The sequence below is a fragment of the Amphibalanus amphitrite genome, unplaced genomic scaffold, assembly GCF_019059575.1.
Source record: "Amphibalanus amphitrite isolate SeventyFive unplaced genomic scaffold, NRLGWU_Aamphi_draft 000406F_arrow, whole genome shotgun sequence".
NCBI classification, from domain to species: Eukaryota; Metazoa; Arthropoda; class Thecostraca; order Balanomorpha; family Balanidae; genus Amphibalanus; species Amphibalanus amphitrite.
Genome location: NW_024881900.1, coordinates 507703 through 532272, shown reverse-complemented (window position 1 = coordinate 532272; position 24570 = coordinate 507703). Strand labels below are relative to the sequence as shown.

Below are 24570 nucleotides of genomic sequence, written 5' to 3'. Positions count from 1 at the left end.
TGAAGATAGGCGCTGTCTTGGGGATAGGACATTTTAACAACTGTTAGCACAATTGTTAGGTAGAATAATTGGCGCCTTGAGATGCGAAAGTTAACTGCACTCGCTCAGCCGCGCGATGTCCGTGCTCCCACCCCACCTCACTCCCCAGCCCTCGCCAGCCGCCGCGCCGCGCCGACCCGAGTCATGCCTCCGGGCTCGGCCCTCACCGCTGCGCTGACGTCACAGGCGGCCCACATCGCCTTCCAGCCACCGACCCAGACCGGTGGCATACGGTGTGGGTAGGCTGTGCCGCTTGACAAGTAAGTGAAGCGGCACAGTCTACCGGTACCAGGCGGCTGCTGCCAATGCTGAGCCATAGGAACCCGGTGGATAAAGAGTTGTAGAACATCAATCTGCCCCCGAGTGTACAAAGCGGTGAAACGTCCTGGTGTACCTACTACCTACCCTTCACCGTGCGGGCACTTGTGAACCGTTCTCTTTCATTTTCGTCTTCGTTCCTGCTATTTGCGTTGCCGAAACGAAGAAGAAATGCATTTTATCGGTAAGGTGGTCCTCACAGTATTACCAATACCATCGCATGCGCTTTTGCCATGCGAGGTGGCCAAAAATCCACTCACATTGAACACCGAAATCCTCGGCATGATGACATATATTTGCAAAATTGTATTTGTTCTTGTACTGGGACGCTGCTCCGTCAGAGAAGTAGTGTATCTTTTGGTCTTGGGCATTCATTTCAAATGTGGGGAATAACCACTGCCTGAAATGCCGCTTCAGCTCCCGCGTCAGCTCCCGCAACGCAAATAGCAGAAACGAAGACAAAAATGAAAGAACGCTTCACAAGTGCCCGCATGGTGAAGGGTACCAGGACGTTTCACCGCTTTGTACTGCTCGACTCCAATACCATAGCAGCCTTCAAGCTGTCCGAGTCTTCTGAGACTCGTTCTTCACAGCGCATGTGTCACTGGGGTTTGTTTGAAAGAACTTCCTCGAACAAGGTGTATGAATGTGTGTGTTTTTGCGAGTGTGTTTATATGGGTATGTGTGCATTTTATCTCTGCTTTTTGAATAAAAAAGACGTTTTATGACGTTTTGTTTCCTTTTTATTGTATGCTAATCACTGGACTTACCAAACAAATAAAATACGCCACCTTCAAAGAACACAATGCTGTGTTAGGTCACTGACCTAATGTGACCTTGACCCGGCCCATACCTACTCAAAAACACCACCAATGTATTCTCCGTGAAGTTAGCTTTCATATGACACCCATATTGCCTATGATTCATGACGTTCTCGGCAGATGTCATTTTCATGTCAGGTCATGACCACATTGTTGACCTCAGTTTGAGGTCAACAGGTCCGATATACCAACCAAATCACATACCACTATTAAGAGCATGAAATTTGAAAGGTCACGGGGTCAAGAAAAGGTCACAAGGTCACAAGGTCAAAAAATGACCCTGAGGTTTCGTTCACATTTTTGCTAGACGCACCGGCCTGTGCGCTTATTATTTCATATATAACTTTTTTTGATACGGTGAACCGCTGCAGAGATAAAAAATACTTTATATTTCAATATTCCGGGAAACCTTAAAATTTGCATGATCCATATCTCATGACCCCTGTGACCTAGAGACTAAAAATTCACTGGGACGTAGTAGCGCCCATAGGTCAACTTGCATGCCAAATTTGAGCGAAATCGGAGAGGTCATGGTGAACATGCCTAGGTGATCTGTCATGGAATTGCCCATGTTCGATTTAATCATTTGAAGAACGTTCTTTACTCGGCTCAGTTTTTGAAAGTCCAAATGGATGATTCATTCAGCTCATTTAGCATGGTGTCGAGGCACCAATTGCGCTATTGGGTTGTGCTATAGCTTGTGGGTATTTTCATGTGTTCCTGGATTGTTTGAATTACTTGTATCGAAGTTCGAGCACCACATTGTTTTTATTTTATTTTTTACCGGCCACCATATATGGAAGTGACCGTCGCCTGCCATGTAACACAGGCCACATCGACATTGCCATTTGCGTGCCGTTTAGGCCGACATGTCCTATGACGGAGTTGTTCCCTTCGTGCGGTGATGCCCTTGTTATGTATCTTTGACACGCCGCTTTCTACCTTATGTAGCTTTTTCGCCAGTAGCCTGGAGCCTCATTCTTTATTGCTAAGCCAGGTGGATCGGCAAACGGTGCGACAGGGAATGTTGTAGAAGGCATATTTTGTTGAAAATGACCTTGTTCTGTAGATGGACACCAAATGGGGAAATGATAGCGGAAAACTGGCGCTAGTTAATTACGCTGGCAATGCTCGGAACCTGGTGCTCCTATTTAGAGTGAACTGGTTGCTTCAGTGCTTAAGCGTAATGCTCTTTGTTGCGTAATGCGCCACCCATTGTCCATGCAATTATTCATTCAGTCAACTGAAATGGGGGTGAAAAGTTTCCATTTGCTGAAAATTACGTGTACTTTCTTCTGCAGCCATTTGCAAATGTCAGATGTGTCACAGGACACAGTCGGTTTACTTTTTCATTCACTTTTGTTAATGTCTTTTATCGACGACCTAGGACCGTAGTAGCTATCGTTTGTCCTGCCTGTTCCATAAGCGTCGTTATGGGGGTCACAGGTGTCAATTAAGCTCTCACTGCACGGATCCATCACCCGTTAGCTGTTTGTGACCGTCCGGTGTCCCTGCCGCAGGTCGAGTCGCCGCAGCCAAAAGACGTTCGCGTTTGATCACTGTTTCGACTCGTCCGAGCCGGGCAGCGCCAGGTTCGCCAGCCAGGAAATCGTGTTCAGCTCGCTCGGAAAGGACATCCTCGACAACGCCTTTGAGGGCTACAACGCCTGCATCTTCGCATACGGACAGACCGGTGAGTAGAGCTAATTGGGAGGATTTAAAGAGTCTTAAAGTTTGTGATGTGTGGTTGAAGGTTGCCCTGATTGGAGGTAGGTGTGTGTGCGGTATTCGTCCGGTGACCTGGCGCCATGTACTATGTATGACGGAGTGACGTGTCAATTGTCATTACATTCCACATGTCGCCTGATATCGACCGGGTGACACACTCAAGACGGCGAGTATAATTCAGACGTCGTTTAACGGTATGAGTCACTGTAGCATACAGGCAAGCTATTGTCCTATGTGCTTCGGTCAGTGTGCCTTTACTGACGCGGCCCTCGGACGCTGCTGCCTGCCGACTGTTCGAGAACCAGCCCGGCCGCAGTTCTGCCTTTTATCGATTGCTTGTGTACCGGTTGTCGCGGGCTGACTGCCATCGGTGCCGTATCTACGTCACTTGCGATACCAACAGGTGTGGCCGCGAGCGGCACCGAAACTGCGTGGGCCTGGCCTACTCGGGCCACCCACTCACATACACACACGATAGTGCAGGCAGTTGTAGTAGATAAGGGCACGTTCCCTTTGATCCGTAAACTGGGTTATCTCGACTTAGTAAGACGACCGTCCCACCTCTCTGTCTCCCGAGTTGGAGCGAGATGCATTCATTTTGTTGGCTAGAAAACCATCGGAGCGGCTACGTTACTTCTTCAGCAGCTACACAAAGTGGCCTACTTTGTCGTCTGTTTGACCGACTTACCGCCTCTGCAAAAACGTACGGAGACGACCGGCGACCCGGTAAAGGAAATATAGAACTGACTGAACTGTGACACTGGAAATCCGTCGGCTCTTGGGATTGGCATCGTCTTACGGCAGATGCCGGCCTATAAAACCGTAGCGGGTGTGAGCTAGTACTCAAGCCAATCACGAGTGCACCTTGCTATGACTCTCACTAGTCACCACTCAGAATGGCAGTCACTGACAAGAAGTTAGTGAAGTGGCGCTGGGCTGTAGGATCATTTTCGGTACGCTTACGTATAAGAAATGATGACATTTTCGTCTCCGTGTCTTCACGAATTTTCACGTATGCGTGCTACGTGGCACCTTATTATCAAAGTTCGATGAACCAGTTAAACTCCTCCTCTCTGAAAATGAACTTCGTCCGGGGATCGGCCAATAACTGAGGCATCACTTCGGCTGGCTTCTCCCTGGGTGCTCGCTTAATATCTCGTCAAAAACGTGTCACGATATGCATCAAGTCACTCCGTGTGCGTGAATGCCTCACATACATCTACCGTATTTGAATAACCATTAACATGCCCATTTATCCCCATGTCGCTGTTAAGGATGGTGTTATTGTTTCCGAGCGTCCATTGGTTGTCTAGCTCCCTGGTCGATAATGCCGGTCGGGTCGGCCCTGTCTCTCTCCCAGCTACTGCAGGTCGGGGGCGGCATAAAAAGCTCGTGATCCGATCCGACGTCTGTGCTGCCGGGCTGGGACAGCGGTGTCGCGGCCGGGGTTTTTGTCGCCGGCGCTGTGGTCGGTCTGTCTGAGTCTGTCTGAGTCTGGCTGAGTTTGTCTGAGTCTGTGTCTGGATACGATGTGTATATTTATGCACATAGCTGGACTTCTTTCCGTCCTCCCGGCTGCAGCAGTATAAGGTAACCCTAGTAGAAGTGTGTGGGTGTGGTTATTGTGAGGCTACTACCGTCCACATAGGTGTCTGCCACTGCTGCCGGTGACGGTGGGCGGGGACTGCGCAGTGTCCGCCCGTGTGACGCTGTTTTTATGCAGGTGCTCCCGTACCGCGCCTGCAGCCAGGCACCTGTTGCAGATAACAAAAACACGCCTATGTCGGTGGTATCGGGCTCACTGATACGTCCCGTCTCTCGGCTGGTGGTATGCTGTCAGTACGGGTCGCTCGCTGACTAGCCACGTCATCGAACTATCGCTGCGCACTTCCTACGCTGCGTCATTACCCACACTTCACCGGTAATGCGTGAAATGACCGCAGACGACCCCCGGACCGGCCTTACACTCGGCTGCCGGCTCCATGTGGTGTATGTGCTTATCACGTGACCGTGCATTTGGGATGTCTATCAGGGGGCGGCCCAAAATAGCCAGGCGACAGGCTGGCAGTCGCCCGCTCACGTGTCCAGGGGCACCTGACCGCCGGCTATTTCCACAGCCGCACTCATTGGATGGCGAACGTCACATCAGCGCCAGATGACCGCGCTGGGACCAATACCTATCTTTGTGTCTGTGGCATCGGTGTATTTATTGACGGGGCGTTCCGTACTGCTGCCCATTTACTTTGCTGATGCCATCCGACTTTTGTCATCTCCGGTCTTATCAATTATCGCATGTCGGCGAAGTTTTTTTTTCTCTCTGTGTACGTGTGTTGGAGAGAGGCTGACCCCGACCGGGGCACGCGCTGCGGCGCCGACGGTTCGGACGTCTCTCCCCCAGTAATCAACGTCTGTCGTCTGCCCCCTGCCCCCCCCCCCCTAGTAATCGTGTCTGGACCTCGGATCGATGCCAGGCCACGCCGATCTCGACCACTGGGCTCCAGGTGCTCTCCGGGTGCGCCGGGGACCGCGGCCGGCTGGGGTAGCCCCGGCGTCTCCCTCCGCTCGTGACTGCCCGACTATGGCCGTGACCGCTATAAAGGGCGCATTGGGACAGCCCCACTTGGCCTCTTTGACCTCTGACGGGAGGGCGGCTCTGAATGGAGCTGCTTTGATGTCGTTGACTGATAACGATACGATTTTCGAGAAGTTGCCGTCATTACGGGTCTGAATGCCCTGTTTAGTGTCTCATTTCATTTAGTTGCACGCGCCTCGTTTTTGCTCGAATTGTAAGTGCGTTCATATTTGCGAATTTCTTCACATATACTTATAATGCATTGACATTGCATTGACATTGACATGCATGCATATTGCATGCATTATATGCATTCGCATCGACACATTGCGTTGATTCAGTTGTCCGATACAAACGACCTTTCAACTTGCTTATTGGCATGTCGTAATCGTATGTCGACTCATCACTTCACTTGATGCAGGTGGAACGGAACAACTGATAAGCATCTGATCGATTGTGAAAGCGATTATGATGCAGGTTTAAATACTGATTGACACCTCGCAAGTACCATTGAGTCATGGGATGTATGACGGTACGTGAAGGTGACATCACAAACCCAGTAGAATCTCGCTTCCTCCCGAGGGAGTTCTACCAGTGTGTGTGTGTGGGGGGGGGGGGGGGGCAAACTGGTATTAGTGTCATGCGGGGCAGCTGATGTAGATAGCGCAGGTGTAGTTACCTACCACCTACCTTGGTTGTTTTCTCTTTTGGCGGAAACACGGTCTCGACTTCCCCTCCTCGCTCGCCCAGGTGTCTGCGTCTGCCGATTCCTTCTTGCGTAGCTGAAAGACGCCCCGAGCGGAGGGGAAGGAGACTTGGGAAGGAACGGGGTGACGGTGGGGCGGTGGGTGGGTCTGTTAGGATCCTAGTTTTACTCTCGCTGATGCACGTTGGTGTGGAACTCGTTCGGCGTAGGAAGACTATGGTGGTGATGTTTGCCAGCGTTGCCTTTCTTTCACGGATTTGTTTTCTTGTTGGATTTTGCTGCTCACATATCGATTCACACATCACTCGCACTCAAGACTGAACAGTGAACATTCAACTCGACTAATGTGCCCCGCGCCCTTGCCGACGGCTCGCCGGCGGGCACCCGACTCCGTCTCCCGGCCGGCCCGGGCGCGGCGCCGCGGCGCGGCCGTCCCGGTTACCTGACCCGGCCGGCCAAAGGTCGGACCGGCTCCGTCCGCCGCTACCAGCCCGCGGCGGGCCCGGGGAGGGGTACTACACTACATTCTTCCATTGTCGTGGTAACATGCTTGGTGAGGGCAAACATTGGCATGATTTCTTTCCCATTAATATTAAAGTATTGCCTGATTATCTCGTCTAGCGCTGCCATCTGTCGAATGTTGTTCTCCCTAGTTGTTCTTCCTAGGGGTCGCCGCAGTCTGCCCCGCCGCAGTCTGCCCCGACACTAATGTTCCGTGATTGTCGCCGGCTCTAATACGGTCCCAGAACTCCCTCGGAAAAGTTCCATAGCCGGTCTTGCGGTCAGAGTGTATTGCTGTCCACACTGCTACTGCAGCCGGTATGGATTCTTCCTACTTCCTGTAGACGACAAACTTCGTGAAGAACTCTGGTTATAAGTGTCGCCACTCGCCACAACAGAGAGCCCTGCCGGACCTACCATCGTGGCTACATAGTTGTGTTGAGACAAGCTTCTGTGCGGAACAGTGGCTTGCACTTGGTCGTCAAATGCGGAAGACAAGCTTGCAGGCGCCCGCCCGTTACGTGTGGTGCGATTTCGGCAGCTTAGCTGCTTAGTGCTAAGAAGTATCGTTAAACTATGACGATCATGATATTCTTGAGAGACTGCATTCCACAAGATCACCCGTTGTTCTATCTACCTACTCTCCCCACATACGTGTACACCGCTCCCGTTGTTTTCCCATAGCGTCTGGTCGCCGGCCGGGTCGGTGGCCTCCGGTCCGCCGCCGCCGAGCAGCCCCGGCCCGTCGGACGGAGCGGACGCTGTCGGAATAACGACCTCGTCAGTCACGCGTCGGTCAATATGTGACGCGCCCTCCCCGCGGGGGCGTGCGGTCGCCGCTGATGACGTGCGGTGACGCCCGGTGACGCGTGCCTGCATGTCGTGACATCTGATCACGAACGGTGGCATGTGAGATCTGATGGGAGGCGGCCCCGGGGGCCGACGATGCACGGGTGACGTGCGGTGATCTCCGCTCTCACCCAAAAGTGTCGCGTGTCGCGGGACCCGTCGGCCCTGACCTACCCTCCGCTCTGCCCGCAGGCTCGGGGAAGTCGTACACGATGATGGGCGGCCACGACTCTCGCGGACTGATCCCCCGTCTGTGCGACACGCTGTTCGACCGCGTGGCCGACCGCTCCGACCCGGGCCTCACGCACAAGGTCGAGGTTAGCTACATGGAAATCTACAACGAAAAGGTACGTGGGCTACCGCTGCGCTGGCTCACTTCTAAAGAGGATGTAAGTCTTCAGTAATATGTCCGTCGGCCCTGGCAACTGTCACCTTTCGTTGTTGAATGTTGCCTGGATCTTGGCTGGTTGATTGTATTGTTCGAATTGTTCTACATTTTCAGTGATTGATTTCTGGTTTACCGTCATCATTTATGTCCCTGTCTTAATTGAACATCCATATATTATGAAGCTATCATCCACAAGCAATAACCATTTACTATGTTTGGTATCCGTTGTGTCTTCGGGCTGAATATGTGTGCTTATTCCATGGAAACGTGAATGTGACCGATGTCCCGTTTTGTCAGGTTCACGACCTGCTGGATCCCCGCGGCGGCAAGCAGTCGCTCAAAGTGCGCGAGCACAACCTGCTGGGTCCGTACGTGGACGGCCTGTCGGTGCTGGCCGTCTCCAGCGGTCAGGTCAGTGAAAATGACAGTCAATCCAACAGTCTGTTCTTGGCTTAGAGTCGATGGCAGTCCAGTCAGTGGTCTGTGCATGGACTGTGGACGTCTGTCTATCTGGTGCTCTGCGTGGGCGAGAGACTAATATCTGGTGCTCGCTGCCCCCAATGGGGTCATTTGTGGGTCCCTCATCATGAACTTCATTCCGCTGTTGGACTTTTAAAGTGGCATGAATCTGGTCAATGTGTGACAGGTCATGAGACTTGAGGTTGCACTACTGTGTGTCCTCTTCTAAGTCACATCGAGCGAGCTTATCATGGATGACCGACAATGGCTTCATCCCTGCTTTTATCTTGTTGCGTGTGTTTCATCTTACGTGACCATGCTCCTATCGTAATTTGAACCGCTTTCATCAAATAGATCTATTACTTTCATAGGCGGCGGAACGGGGGGGGGGGCACCGGGGCACCGTGCCCCCCCTTGAATTCTGCAAGGGGGGCACCAATACCAAGGTGCCCCCCCTTAAATTTGATGTATTAGTACCAGTGGCGGATTCGGGAAAACTCCAAGGGTAGGGTCATCAGAATCGAAGTGGTGCCCCTACCTATTCCCAAAATTAAAACCTCAACGGATTTCGGCCACTTAATTTTGGTGGTGCCCTATTTTCAGTTTTTTTTTATTTTCCTTATTTTTGGTTAGTCATGTGATGACTGGTGCCCCTGCTAGGCCGCTGGTGCTGGTGCCCCTGGAAAGACTGTGGTACCTACCTACCCTGCCCCCTGACAAGCCTACGGTGGGCCCTGACATGACTTAGGTGCCCATGGTCCCTGACCGGCCCGTGATGCCCCTGACAGGCCTGTGGTGTCCTTGCTAGGCCTGTGATGTCCCTGGGACTTGGCAGGTCTGTGGTGCCCCTGGCGAGCCTGTGGTGCCCCTGTTAGAACGCAGGTGCCCTTGACAGGTTTGTGGTGCCCCTGACAATCCTAAAGTGTCAACGACAGGCTTGTGGTGCCCTTGACAGGTCTATGGTGCCCTTGCGAGGCCGGTGGTTCCCCTGCGAAGCCAATAGTGCCCCTGGCAGGCCTCTGGTGCCCCTGGTAGGTCTGTGGAGCCCCTGGAAGACCTGTAGTGCTTTTGCTAGGCCGATGGTGCTCTTGACAGGCCTGTGGTGCCACTGACAGGCCCGTGATGCCCCTGCTAGGCCTGTGATACCCCTGGCGGGCCTGTGGTGCCCCTGCCGGCTGTCAGGCCTGTGGTGCTCCTGGCAGGCATGTGGTGACCCCAGGCCCTAAGTCATGACCCATGTGACCTCCCCCTGGGATTCGCCACTGATTAGTACTGCGATGGCTTCTTGGGAATTTGATACATGTAGGATAAATGGAATTTATCAAACGACAATAAGGAAGAGACAAGCACATAGGTACTTGAGGATCAGCTTAACCCTCGCCGGCACAGGCCATTTTGAGTCCTTCGACGGCACAAGGGGGGGGGGTTGGTACGACCCCCCCCTCGCGTTTGGCCCCTGATGGAGCTAGAGCTTCGCAGAAAAAAACGAGCGTGTTGCCCGTCACAAGAGGAAGCCAATGATACCCAATTTTAAGATCCTAGGTCATCGGTTGACCTTCCAGGTCAGGTCAATGACCCATAAATCGGGAATATCGGGACCTGTTAGAAAGTCGTAAAGTGTGGCTGCTAAGGAGTTTTCCGGGGTGCTGGTCACGAATATCGTGTTAGTTTTGATCATAGATGATGTCGTGAAGCGTTTAGACCAGGTCGGGTCAGGTCAGGTCAGGTTAACCGGTAGGGGTCGTGACGGGTATTCGTAGTACCTGTCATCCGCCTCTGACAGCTTCGTAACATGTTACGAAGGCACCAAAACTACTTCGTAAATGTTCCAATGGTTGCTAAACTCGAATTCAGCTCCAAAAACTAGCCTAGAAACATGTAAAACTCGAAAAAGTGAACCGAGGTTACCAAAGGTCAATGACCTGACCTGACCTTCTGGTGACCTTGACATCCACCCTAATGCATGGGAGCAACATCAAATCACATGTTTGAACGTTTGAAACCACGAAAAGCTTGCAAACGCGCGGCTAATGCGAACCGACATACGCCGAATCGCGATTCCGGCCAAACATGGTCTCAGAAAAGAGGTCACAGGTCAAAGGTCATTTGGATCAGGGGTGGTCACACTGGTCAGGGTCATGACATTTTCAGGGTAGGTGTAAAATTGATCAATGCGAGGGTACTGAAAGTTTCGTCGCGATCGGCCGCTTTTTACGCGAGTTATTCGCGAAAAACCTTAGGGGGGTGCATCAACCCCCCCTCCCCCTGTGCCGGCGAGGGTTAAGTTAACCACACATACGGGGGTGAACTGCCATTTTCGTTTTGTAAAAAAATAAAAATAAAAAAATCATCGTGTCAGGGCTGTGACGAAAAATAAGTGGCCTAAATCCGATGAGAAAACAGGATTTGGGGGTACCCTAGGTTTGGCTCTTGGAGCTGGTGCCCCCCCTTGTCTCAAATCGTTCCGCCGCCTATGATTACTTTAGCAATCGAATATAATGTTTACTGCTTTGAAACACCACATTAATCTAGCCTAAACACTTGGGATGACGCCGTGCCTTTATGAATTGAGTGTGATGATGAGAAGTCTGTGGTTGTACTTAAGCATGAAGTGTTGTTAAAGGTCAATGAACTGAAGTCATTGAACTCGGAAAGCTGCCAAGTAACATAGATATTTACGTTCTAATTAACCTTAGTTATCAAGTTATACACATTACACATATACTTCATGCTATGGCATCTATTACTCATGATTATGAACCCTTGTTGACAAACACGGGCAAAGTAAAGCTTAAGTCTAGCTTGAAAATTGAATGACACCAACATCTTTTTCTCGAGCTAGCCTCATCTTATTTCGTATTGATGCTGCATATGACTGCTAAAGCAAAAACATATGACACAAATAAGGAGCTAACATCGAGTTTCTTATTGGCGATAAATGTATTGTGTTCAGGTCAGGAACCTACCTGTTGAGAGCCTGGTAACAAAATTTCACTTCTTTTTACACAGCAAACGAGCATTCGTCCTCGCACTATGAAACACATAAGTTGTGCAAGACCAAGCAACAGCTAATGGGTGTTCAATGTTCATTAAACAATTGTGTTCCGACAAACGTTACCATTGGTTTGGAAAACTATCTTGCCAATGCGAGTCACCAATACACGTGTTCTGTCTCTGACGTCTGTCATGTCTGTGTCACGTCTGCCTGTTTGTACACCGGCAGGACATTGAGCGGCTGATTGTCGAGGGGAACAAGTCGCGGACCGTGGCGGCCACCAACATGAACTCAGAGTCGTCTCGCTCGCACGCCGTCTTCACCGTGATTGTTACGCAGGTGAGTCGGCCTTCGACGGCCGGATGGCGCCGGACGGGTGACGCTGAGCTGCCACTGTCGGCAGCTACTTTGAATTAACCGCTGCAAGAATTGCAGGAGACTTCGCCGCCGTCGGACCCATTCACCACCACAGTACTTATGTAATTGTATGTTTATTCTTAAAAGGACTATCCCACCTTCTAAAATGTTGTTAAAACCAGTTAAATTGTGCCCGACTTTATAGATTGGATGACCAGGAACACGGTTCTGGCATTTATTTTTCATTAAACATCTTAGGCTTCCCATATTCCAAACACAAACTTTCAAATATGTGACGTCACAGCCCAAAATTAACTCCTTCCCCAGGCCACATTACTGTCATAAAGCTGATTCTTTTTACTCTGTAGGCACCACAACGAAGTTCAGACTAGGTTTTAAGCGATTTTTCAACGAACAAACCCATTTAAATCAGAATGACTAAACGAGGTGACGTCACACTAACGGTAGCTCCATGTTGAAGATAGGGCCTTGTACAAGGCCCATTTTCAAATGAAGGGAACGAATTTCTTCAACACCAAGAGGCCGCGGGGGTTGCAACCTAGATAGATAGTGGTTTCTGAACCTCGCCGCAAACTTGGCTATCTCAACTCAAACCCCATGTTAAAGGTGGGATAGTCCCTTTAAGAATGCAGTGCAATCCATAACATCGTGCATAGACCTTTATACCCCGTCGAATGATCCCATCATTTTTAATGAATGCAGCGGTGAAGAAATGGATGTTGTAGGTAAACTGACTGGACTGCTCTAAGCCTTTATTTTTAGGGCCGTTGTAATCATGGCCAGATATTATGTGTCCAGTCCAGATACACAGAGGCCTATGCGTCATGGCAATAACTGCGCCAGGTCATTTAGTGATATAGGTATGCAGGTCATAAACATTAATCAGGAAATACGCTACTAAAGCTCTTACACATACGCTAATGAAACTTTTGGGGCACATCCCATGCTCGCAAACAAGGCACGCGCATAACGCGACTTATATCAGCGAGTGTGATGATTCAGACCCCCTTCCGCCGTCGGTGGTATTGACTGGTCAGTGGTCGTCTTCGGCGGCGGGCCATCCGTGTAAGCACTTATTTTATGAGATGTGAACTACATAGTACATGCTATCTAATCAAAAGTGACGTAAGTAAATGCATCAATTAATTGATATCTCAATGCTTTTTGCTTTTAAGCTTGTCGGCATGGTATCTGTCATCTGGTATGTGCTGGTCTTTCAATGGAGCTTAATGACTCACCTTTCACAAAGGACATTTCCAACTTGATGACTTGAATTACCCATCGACGTGTTACGTAATAATGCTATGCGGTACATTGCCGAACGGCCGACACAGAGGTGGAGATCTCGGGGGTCGGGGGGGGGGGGTCAGGATTACTGAAAACGAATTACTGCTATGTAAGTCAATGGTACTGCATCCAGTCCGCCTCCATCTGACCGGCCTGGACCCCCCTGACATTTTACGTGCATATAGTTGCATCATATTCACATTCAGATTCGCGTGCACATTCGCGGACCCCTTCGATTTGGCTGAAAATTGCACAGCAGATAGACCATGAGCTCCTAAGTGCAAAAATCATCTTTTTATTTACCGACATTAAGTATTTTCCAAGTTATTCACGTTTGTTTTACTAGTACAATATTCTGGTTAGTAAACTTCCCGGAAAAATCGGACCTCATCAAATTTCAAGAAAATTTCAGAAATGATTAAGACTCAGTAGTTCTTTACAAAAAACTAATTTGCATCAAACGCGGTCGCATAGTTTTCTCAGGAGAAGTCTCTAAAGTTCAAGGTCGTTCAAGGTCATGCAATTTTTCTCACTTTTTGGAGTCGTTTTACACGTGACAGCTTCGTATTTATGAAGGACATTAGCTATACATACTGCAATAACAATATACTTAAGCACCAGAGGCATTGTTAGACCAAAGGGCGAAAAACAGTCGATAAACCTATTGACCAAAGCCAAGAAGCAAATACAAGTGATATTCAGATTTCTCGTCCTAAAGTGAACTTGCCGGACCCCTCCGATTTCGTTCAAAGTCACAGGAATGATGCTCCTTGACCTCCTGAACACGAAAATAGTGCTCCTTTTGACCGACATTAAAACTTTTCCAGATATACGCATGCGTGCACATTCAAATTGCATATGTTGCATATGGCACGTTGGGCGGACCCCTTCGATTTCGTTCAAAATCACAGGAATGATGCTCCTTGACCTCCTGAACACGAAAACAGTGCTCCTTTTGACCGGCATCAAAGACTTTTCCAGATATACGCATGCGTGCACATAGTCGTTTTGAGTCTAGAAGCTTCTGGTGGGCAGTTCTAGAAGCTCGACGAAAATGCGGTTCTAATATGTTGTAGCCACGTCAATTTTGCATCGACTGACACTAGAAACTTGAAGATCAATTCAGTCGTTTTGAGTCTAGAAGCTTCTAAAGAGGCCAATGTTTGGCTATACACCCCGTAAGTGGTCTTTAGGCATACGAGTCAATGCAGAGGTCAACTTAACGGTCTCCCCTGCCTATACTAAGAAAGATACAGAAACCCGGTTACCACCATTCGATAGTCCTTGAATGTATCTACAACACATAGGAAATTCAAGGTCTTGACGTTTTTGGTCTGGCCGCCAGATGACACCAAAGTTGACATATATTTGCGCCACCTGGTGGGCAGTTGTAGAAGCTCGACGAAAATGCGGTTCTAGTATGTTGTAGCCATATCCATTCTGCATCGACTGACACTAGAAACTTGAAGATCGGTATAGTCGTATTGAATGTAGAAGCTTCTAAAGAGACCTATGTTTGTCTATGCACCCCTTAAGTGTTCTTTAGGCATGCGAGTCAATTCAGAGGTCAACTTAACGGTCTCTCCTGCCTAAACTAAGAAAGATACAGAAATCCGATTACCGCCATTCGATAGTCTTTGAATGTATCTATAACATATAGGAAATTCAAGGTCTTGACGTTTTTGGTCTGGCCGCCAGATGGCGCCAAATTTGACATATATTTGCGCCACCTGGTGGGCAGTTGTAGAAGTTCGACGAAAATGCGGTTCTAACATGTTGTAGCCACATCAATTCTGCATCGAATGACACTAGAAACTTGAAGATCAATTCAGTCGTTTTGAGTCTAGAAGCTTCTAAAGAGGCCATTGCTTGGCTATACACCCCGTAAGTGGTCTTTAGTCATACGAGTCAATGCAGAGGTCAACTTAACGGTCTCTCCTGCCTAAACTAAGAAAGATACAGAAACCCGGTTACCACCATTCAATAGTCCTTGAATGTATCTACAATACATTGGAAATACAAGGTCTTGACGCTTTTGGTCTGGCCGCCAGATGACACCAAAGTTGACATATATTTGCGCCACCTGGTGGGCAGTTGTAGAAACTCGACGAAAATGCGGTTCTAGTATGTTGTAGCCACATCCATTCTGCATCGACTGACACTAGAAACTTGAAGATCGGTGTAGTCGTATTGAATGTAGAAGCTTCTAAAGAGACCTATGTTTGTCTATGCACCCCTTAAGTGTTCTTTAGGCATGCGAGTCAATTCAGAGGTCAACTTAACGGTCTCTCCTGCCTAAACTGAGAAAGATACAGAAATCCGATTACCGCCATTCGATAGTCCTTGAATGTATCTATAACATATGGGAAATTCAAGGTCTTGACGTTTTTGGTCTGGCCGCCAGATGGCGCTAAATTTGACATATATTTGCGCCACCTGGTGGGCAGTTGTAGAAATTCGACAAAAATGCGGTTCTAACATGTTGTAGCCACGTCAATTCTGCATCGACTGACACTAGAAACTTGAAGATCAATTCAGTCGTTTTGAGTCTAGAAGCTTCTAAAGAGACCATTGTTTGGCTATACACCCCGTAAGTGGTCTTTAGGCATACGAGTCAATGCAGAGGTCAATTTAACGGTCTCTCCTGCCTAAACTAAGAAAGATACAGAAACCCGGTTACCAGCATTCGATAGTCCTTGAATGTATCTACTACACATAGGAAATTCAAGGTCTTGACGTTTTTGGTCTGGCCGCCAGATGGCGCCAAATTTGACATATATTTGCGCCACCTGGTGGGCAGTTGTAGAAGTTCGACGAAAATGCGGTTCTAACATGTTGTAGCCACATCAATTCTGCATCGAATGACACTAGAAACTTGAAGATCAATTCAGTCGTTTTGAGTCTAAAAGCTTCTAAAGAGACCGATGTTTAGCTATACACCCCCCCGCGCCCGGCTGGGGGTCCTGGATTTCCACGCCCTGCTGGGGGGGGGGGGTGTTTGAACACCCCCCCTTGTAACTCGGCTCCTGGGCCACGTAGCGATACGCGGAAGGCGGCGTTCGAAAGAGCGTCAAAAATAATGACGAAATCACTTCGGTCATTTTTTGGTCAGGTCAAAGGTCAGGTCACCAGAGGTCATTGAAGGCAAAATTTCGCCGATTTCCAGGTCGAATGTCGAAAATTTCCAAGAAGCCAACGCATAACTCGGGAACCAATAGAGCTACAGCGCCGCGGAAAAGCGCATTCGATAGCCCTATTAACGCCCTTTCTGAGTAATTCTCTCAGATTTGACCTAACGTCAACGGTTTTGCCTGCAGGGGGCAAAAACTGCAATAATAGCCGATTTTTTCGGAAACAGTTTTTCTGCAATAACTTCTGACCCAAGCCCTGTACGAGCTTACTTTTACCGGCATCGTGTTCCTCTCGTCAAGACGCATCGAATGAACTATAACTTGACCTTGAAAGGTGAACTTGAAAATTTGACCTCAGGTCAAGGTCATGACCTGACCGGAAAGGGTCATGCTGCATATCAGTCGATCCGTATCGTCGAGCTGAACACATCTAAGGCGTTTTCATCGCTCTAGCATGCCTCTATCAAAAGTTATTTGCGAAAACTGTTAGATACCATTTGTGACCTAAGATGACCTCAGGGCATAAACAAGGGTCACGGACACCAGTTTCATGCTCAGTGTGTCTAAACCACTTATAATTCGGTGTTTGGAAGTGTTTATAACGTCTTTCGTCCAAAAGAGGCGCATTTCAATTTTCTCCCATTGACTTATAATGGGGAGGTCGCAAAATTGACCTGACCTTAGGTCATCGATATCAAAATTCTGAGATATACATTTTGTACATTCTATTGCTCTTAGCAATCGCTGAAAGTTTCAAAGCGATCAGTCACTCGGTATAGCTATGACAGACATTGAAACTTTTTATGAGGTGAGGTCACTTCAAGTGACCTGGTGACCTGACCTTGAATGACCTTGGTCTGAAATTTTCACAACATGTGTAGAATTGATGTATGATAAGGTGTACTAAAAACAGCGGCGCTCCGCGCCGCCGTTTTTGAGATATTCGCGAAAAACCACAAGGGGGGTGTTCAAACACCCCCCCCCCCCCAGCAGGGCGCGGGTTAAGTGGTCTTTAGGCATACGAGTCAATACAGAGGTCAACTTAACGGTCTCTCCTGCCTAAACTAAGAAAGATACAGAAACCCGATTACCGCCATTCAATAGTCCTTGAATGTATCTACATCATATAGGAAATTCAAGGTCTTTTTGTTTTTGGTGTGGCCACCAGATGGCGCCAAATTTGACATATATTTGCGCCAACTGGTGGGCAGTTGTAGAAGTTCGACGAAAATGCGGTTCAAACATGTTGTAGCCACATCAATTCTGCATCGACTGACCTTAGAAACTTGAAGAGTGGTTCAGTCGTTTTGAGTCTAGAAGCTTCTTAAGAGACCAATGTTTGTCTTTACACCCCTTTAGTGGTCTTTAGGCATACGAGTCAATACAGAGGTCAACTTAACGGTCTCTCCTGCCTAAACTAAGAAAGATTCAGAAACCCTGTTACCGCCATTCGATAGTCCTTGAATGTATCTACAACTTAGAGGAAATTCAAGGTCTTGACGTTTTTAGTCTGGCCGCCAGATGGCACCAAGCTTGACATATATTTGCGCCACCTGGTGGGCAGTTCTAGAAGCTTGACGAAAATGCGGTTCTAACATGTTGTAGCCACGTTAATTCTGCATCGACTGACACTAGAAACTTGAAGATCAATTCAGTCGTTTTGAGTCTAGAAGCTTCTAAAGAGGCCAATGTTTGGCTATACACCCCGTAAGTGGTCTTTAGGCATACGAGTCAATGCAGAGGTCAACTTAACGGTCTCTCCTGCCTAAACTAAGAAAGATACAGAAATCCGGTTACCACCATTCGATAGTCCTTGAATGTATCTACAACACATAGGAAATTCAAGGTCTTGACGTTTTTGGTCTGGCCGCCAGATGACGCCAAACATGACATATATTTGCGCCACCTGGTGGGCAGTTGTTGAAGCTCGACGAAAATGCGGATCTAACATGTTTGTAGCCACATCAATTCTGCATCGACTGACACTAGAAACTTGAAGATCGGTTCATTCGTTTTGAGTCTAGAAGCTTCTAAAGAGACCAATGTTTGGCTATGCACCCCTTAAGTGGTCTTTAGGCATACGAGACTAGTCAGGAGACCTTACCTTTGGGAATCGTTCGCTACCTTTGGCTTGCAGAGCGTTTTCCGTCGTTTGGCCTGATGTTGACCTGGAAGGTCATGACTCTGGAGGTCACGAATCTTGGTGAAGGTATTCTGTGAATCGGGGATTCGTTTGAGACCTTAACTTTGGTAATCAGCCGGTAACTTTGGCGTGTAGAGCGCTTTCTGTCATTTTACCTTGGTGTTGACCTGGAAGGTCATGACCTTTGAGGTCATGAACGTTGGAGAAGGTAGTTCGTGAACTGTGGAATCGTTTGAGACCTTAACTTTAGTAATCGGTCGCTAATTTTGTCGTGCAGAGCGGTTTCCGTCGTTTGACCTTGATGTTGACCTGGAAGGTCACGACCTTGGAGGTCATGAACCTCGGTGGAGGTAGTCCGTGCATCGGGGAATCGTTTGAGACCGTTTGAGACCTTAACTTTGGTAATCGGTCGTTAAGTTTGGCGTGTAGGGTGCTTTCTGTGATTTGATTTTGGTGCTGACCTGGAAGGTCATGACTTTGAGGGTCATAAACCTCGGTGAATGTAGTCCGTGAATCGGGGAATCGTTTGACACCTTAACTTTGGAAATCGGTCGCTAACTTCGGCGTGCAGAGCGGTTCCCGTCGTTTGACCTTGATATTGACCTGGAAGGTCATGACCTTGTAGGTCACGAACCTTGGCGAAGGTAGTCCGTGAATCGGGGAATCGTTGGAGACCTTAGCTTTGTTATTCGCTTGGTAACGTCAAAAACGTCAAGACCTTGAATTTCCTATATGTTATAGATACATTCAAGGACTATCAAATGGTGGTAACCGGATTTCTGTATCTTTCTTAGTTTAGGCAGGAGAGACCGTTAAGTTGACCTCTGAATTGACTCGCATGCCTAAAGACCACTAAAGGGGTGCATAGACAAACATAGGTCTCTTTAGAAGCTTCTACATTCAATACGACTACACCGATCTTCAAGTTTCTAGTGTCAGTCGATGCAGAATGGATGTGGCTACATTATATAAGAACCGCATTTTTGTCGAGCTTCTACAACTGCCCACCAGGTGGCGCAAATATATGTCAACTTTGGCGTCATCTGGCGGCCAGACCAAAAACGTCAAGACCTTGAATTTCCTATGTGTTGTAGATACATTCAAGGACTATCGAATGGTGGTAACGGGGTTTCTGTATCTTTCTTAGTTTAGGCAGGAGAGACCGTTAAGTTGACCTCTGCATTGACTCGTATGCCTAAAGACCACTTACGGGGTGTATAGCCAAACATTGGCCTCTTTAGAAGCTTTTAGACTCGAAATGACTGAATTGATCTTCAAGTTTCTAGTGTCAATCGATGCAGAATTGACGTGGCTACAACATGTTAGAACCGCATTTTCGTCGAGCTTCTAGAACTGCCCACCAGGTGGCGCAAACATATGTCAAGCTTGGTGCCATCTGGCGGCCAGACAAAAAACGTCAAGACCTTGAATTTCCTTTAAGTTGTAGATACATTCAAGGACTATCGAATGGCGGTAACAGGGTTTCTGTATCTTTCTTAGTTTAGGCAGGAGAGACCGTTAAGTTGACCTCTGTATTGACTCGCATGCCTAAAGACCACTAAAGGGGTGTAAAGACAAACATTGGTCTCTTAAGAAGCTTCTAGACTCAAAACGACTGAACCGATATTCAAGTTTCTATTGTCAGTCGATGCAGAATTGATGTGGCTACAACATGTTAGAACCGCATTTTCGTCGAGCTTCTACAACTGCCCACCAGGTGGCCCAAATATATGTCGACTTTGGCGCCATCTGGCGGCCAGACCAAAAACGTCAAGACCTTGAATTTCCTATATGTTGTAGATACATTCAAGGACTATTGAATGGCGGTAATCGGGTTTCTGTATCTTTCTTAGTTTAGGCAAAGAAGACCGTTAAGCTGACCTCTGTATTGACTCGTATGCCTAAAGACCACTTAAGGGGTGTATAGCCAAACATTGGTCTCTTTAGAAGCTTTTAGACTCAAAACGACTGAATTGATCTTCAAGTTTCTAGTGTCATTCGATGCAGAATTGATGTGGCTACAACATGTTAGAATCGCAATTTCGTCGATCTTCTACAACTGCCCACCAGGTGGCGCAAATATATGTCAAATTTGCCGCCATCTGGCGGCCAGACCAAAAACGTCAAGACCTTGAATTTCCTATGTGTTGTAGATACATTCAAGGACTATCGACTGGCGGTAACCGGGTTTCTGTATCTTTCTTAGTTTAGGCAAGAGACCGTTAAGTTGACCTCTGCATTGACTCGTATGCCTAAAGACCACTTACGGGGTTTATATCCAAACATTGGTCTCTTTAGAAGCTTCTAGACTCAAAACGACTGAATTGATCTTCAAGTTTCTAGTGTCAGTCGATGCAGAATTGACGTGGCTACAACATGTTAGAACCGCATTTTCGTCGAATTTCCACAACTGCCCACCAGATGGCGCAAATTAATGTAAATTTGGCGCCATCTGGCGGCCAGACTAAAAACGTCAAGACCTTAAATTTCGTATATGTTATAGATACATTCAAGGACTATCGAATGGCGGTAACTGGATTTCTGTATCTTTCTTAGTTTAGGCAGGAGAGACCGTTAAGTTGACCTCTGAATTTACTCGCATGCCTAAAGACCACTTAAAGGAAATAGTTCACTTTCACGAAATTATTTTTTTTGCAACGATTTATGATTTTTTATGTTCAAAATAATCAGCAAAGAAAATAAAACCTTTTTATAACAAAAGATTTTTTTCTATATTTTGATATAGGAAGAACTTTTCAGTTTCTATAAGGCACACGCGATCCAGTATGAAAAGAGCATGGGTCCCGAAAATTCTTCAGAAACAGAGAAATTATCGCAGCCACCGGCATTTGGGCGATCTGCTCGATCTGATAATGTTCCCCTGAATGTCCTAATTGATCAGTACGAGAATTTCTCTAGAGTTCTCGTAGATAATTTCTCTAGTTTCTGAAGAATTTTCGGGACCCATGCTCTTTTCATACTGGATGGAAATATATGCAAGGCACACATCCTCAACGCAAGACACCTTTTTCGGGACGAGAAATAGAATACCTTTGCCTAGGGTGATCGTTGGGCTGTAAAAGCTCCTGATTTATGCTCGTCTCAGCCCAAGCTACGGAACTGCTATTCCAGTTCAAAACCCATGTTAAAAAGTGAACTATTTCCTTTAAAGGGACCCTCCCACCTTAACATTAGATTTGAGTTGAGATAGCCAAAATGGGGTCCCTGGCTCACAATTACCGGTTTCGGCACTCACAACATCGAGAAATGCCTTAAATCGGAAATATTGAATTTCAAAATTGCAGCATTTTGATTCAGAGGGGCTAATGCTTAGGAATACCCCTCTGAATGTGTGACGTCAGCGCAAATATCTAACGATTTTTAAATGTTTGACTAAAACGTTTTGTAGCACGCGGTGGTATATGCTATTTGCGCGCAATATCTGCCGCAAACGCCGCACTTCTAAAATAAAGTCGCTAGAAACAGCGGAGATCCCAAAAAGTAAACAAAAGTAAAAGTCAAATATCTTGAAAACCGGTGAATATTTTCCGGTGAAATTTGGTAGATATTCGTTTTCGCTCTTTCTGAACCGAGCGACACCACTTTCATGCCAATTCATAAACTTTTTTGAAGGTGGGAGGGTCCCTTTAAGGGGTGCATAGACAAACATAGGTCTCTTTAGAAGCTTCTACATTCAATACGACTACACCGATCTTCAAGTTTCTAGTTTCAGTCGATGCAGAATGGATATGGCTACAACATATTAGAACCGCATTTTCGTCGAGCTTCTACAACTGCCCACCAGGTTGCGCAAATATATGTCAACTTTGGCGTCATCTGGCGGCCAGACCAAAAACGTCAAGACCTTGAATTTCCTATGTGTTGTAGATACATTCAAGGACTATCGAAAGGTGGTAACCGGGTTTCTGTATCTTTCTTAGTTTAGGCAGGAGAGACCGTTAAGTTGACCTCTGCATTGACTCGTAAGCCTAAAGACCACTTACGGGGTGTATAGCCAAACATTGGCCTCTTTAGAAGCTTCTAGACTCAAAATGAATATGTGCACGCATGCGTATATCTGGAAAAGTCTTTGATGTCTGTCAAAAGGAGCACTATTTTCGTGTTCAGGAGGTCAAGGAGCATCATTCCTGTGATTTTGAACGAAATCGAAGGGGTCCGCCCAACGTGCCATATGCAACATATGCAATTTGAATGTGCACGGATGCGTATATCTGGAAAAGTCTTTGATGTCGGTCAAAAGTAGCACTGTTTTCGTGTTCAGGAGGTTAAGGAGCATCATTCCTGTGATTTTGAACGAAATCGAAGGGGTCCGCCCAACGTGCCATATGCAACATATGCAATTTGAATGTGCACACGGATGCGTATATCTGGAAAAGTCTTTGATATCGGTCAAAAGGAGCACTATTTTCGTGTTCAGGAGGTCAAGGAGCATCATTCCTGTGATTTTGAGCGAAATCGAAGGGGTCCGCCCAACGTGCCATATGCAACATATGCAATTTGAATGTGCACGCATGCGTATATCTGGAAAAGTCTTTGATGTCGGTCAAAAGGAGCACTATTTTCGTGTTCAGGAGGTCAAGGAGCAACATTCCTGTGATTTTGAACGAAATCGAAGGGGTCCGCCCAACGTGCCATATGCAACATATGCAATTTGAATGTGCACGCATGCGTATATCTGGAAAAGTATTTGATGTCGGTCAAAAGTAGCACTGTTTTCGTGTTCAGGAGGTCAAGGAGCATCATTCCTGTGATTTTGAGCGAAATCGAAGGGGTCCGCCTAACGTGCCATATGCAACATATGCAATTTGAATGTGCACGCATGCGTATATCTGGAAAAGTCTTTGATGTCGGTCAAAAGGAGCACTATTTTCGTGTTCAGGAGGTCAAGGAGCATCATTCCTGTGATTTTGAACGAAATCGAAGGGGTCCGCCCAACGTCCCATATGCAACATATGCAATTTGAATGTGCACGCATGCGTATATCTGGAAAAGTCTTTGATGTCGGTCAAAAGTAGCACTGTTTTCGTGTTCAGGAGGTCAAGGAGCATCATTCCTGTGATTTTGAACGAAATCGAAGGGGTCCGCCCAACGTGCCATATGCAACATGTGCAATTTGAATGTGCACGCATGCGTATATCTGGAAAAGTCTTTGATGTCGGTCAAAAGGAGCACTATTTTCGTGTTCAGGAGGTCAAGGAGCATCATTCCTGTGATTTTGAACGAAATCGAAGGGGTTCGCCCAACGTGCCATATGCAACATATGCAATTTGAATGTGCACGCATGCGTATATCTGGAAAAGTCTTTGATGTCGGTCAAAAGTAGCACTGTTTTCGTGTTCAGGAGGTCAAGGAGCATCATTCCTGTGATTTTGAACGAAATCGAAGGGGTCCGCCCAACGTGCCATATGCAACATATGCAATTTGAATGTGCACGCATGCGTATATCTGGAAAAGTCTTTGATGTCGGTCAAAAGTAGCACTGTTTTCGTGTTCAGGAGGTTAAGGAGCATCATTCCTGTGATTTTGAACGAAATCGAAGGGGTCCGCCCAACGTGCCATATGCAACATATGCAATTTGAATGTGCACGGATGCGTATATCTGGAAAAGTCTTTGATGTCGGTCAAAAGGAGCACTATTTTCGTGTTCAGGAGGTCAAGGAGCATCATTCCTGTGATTTTGAGCGAAATCGAAGGGGTCCGCCCAACGTGCCATATGCAACATATGCAATTTGAATGTGCACGCATGCGTATATCTGGAAAAGTCTTTGATGTCGGTCAAAAGGAGCACTATTTTCGTGTTCAGGAGGTCAAGGAGCATCATTCCTGTGATTTTGAACGAAATCGAAGGGGTCCGCCCAACGTGCCATATGCAACATATGCAATTTGAATGTGCACGCATGCATATATCTGGAAAAGTATTTGATGTCGGTCAAAAGTAGCACTGTTTTCGTGTTCAGGAGGTCAAGGAGCATCATTCCTGTGATTTTGAGCGAAATCGAAGGGGTCCGCCCAACGTGCCATATGCAACATATGCAATTTGAATGTGCACGCATGCGTATATCTGGAAAAGTCTTTGATGTCGGTCAAAAGGAGCACTATTTTCGTGTTCAGGAGGTCAAGGAGCATCATTCCTGTGATTTTGAACGAAATCGAAGGGGTCCGCCCAACGTGCCATATGCAACATATGCAATTTGAATGTGCACGGATGCGTATATCTGGAAAAGTCTTTGATGT

The 24570-nt window shown here is 47.3% G+C and overlaps 1 protein-coding gene across 3 annotated transcripts in view; it reads left to right on the top strand.

Moving 5' to 3' along the window:
- LOC122390716 (kinesin-like protein KIF13A) overlaps positions 1–24570 on the top strand; it is a 101184-nt gene that overhangs the window by 7976 nt on the left and 68638 nt on the right. For all 3 annotated transcript variants that reach the window (XM_043383919.1, XM_043383920.1, XM_043383921.1), the window contains exons 4-7: positions 2699–2871; positions 7727–7881; positions 8220–8333; positions 11605–11715. In XM_043383919.1, the coding sequence (XP_043239854.1) occupies positions 2699–2871; positions 7727–7881; positions 8220–8333; positions 11605–11715 (553 nt within the window). The remainder of the gene's footprint in view (positions 1–2698; positions 2872–7726; positions 7882–8219; positions 8334–11604; positions 11716–24570) is intronic.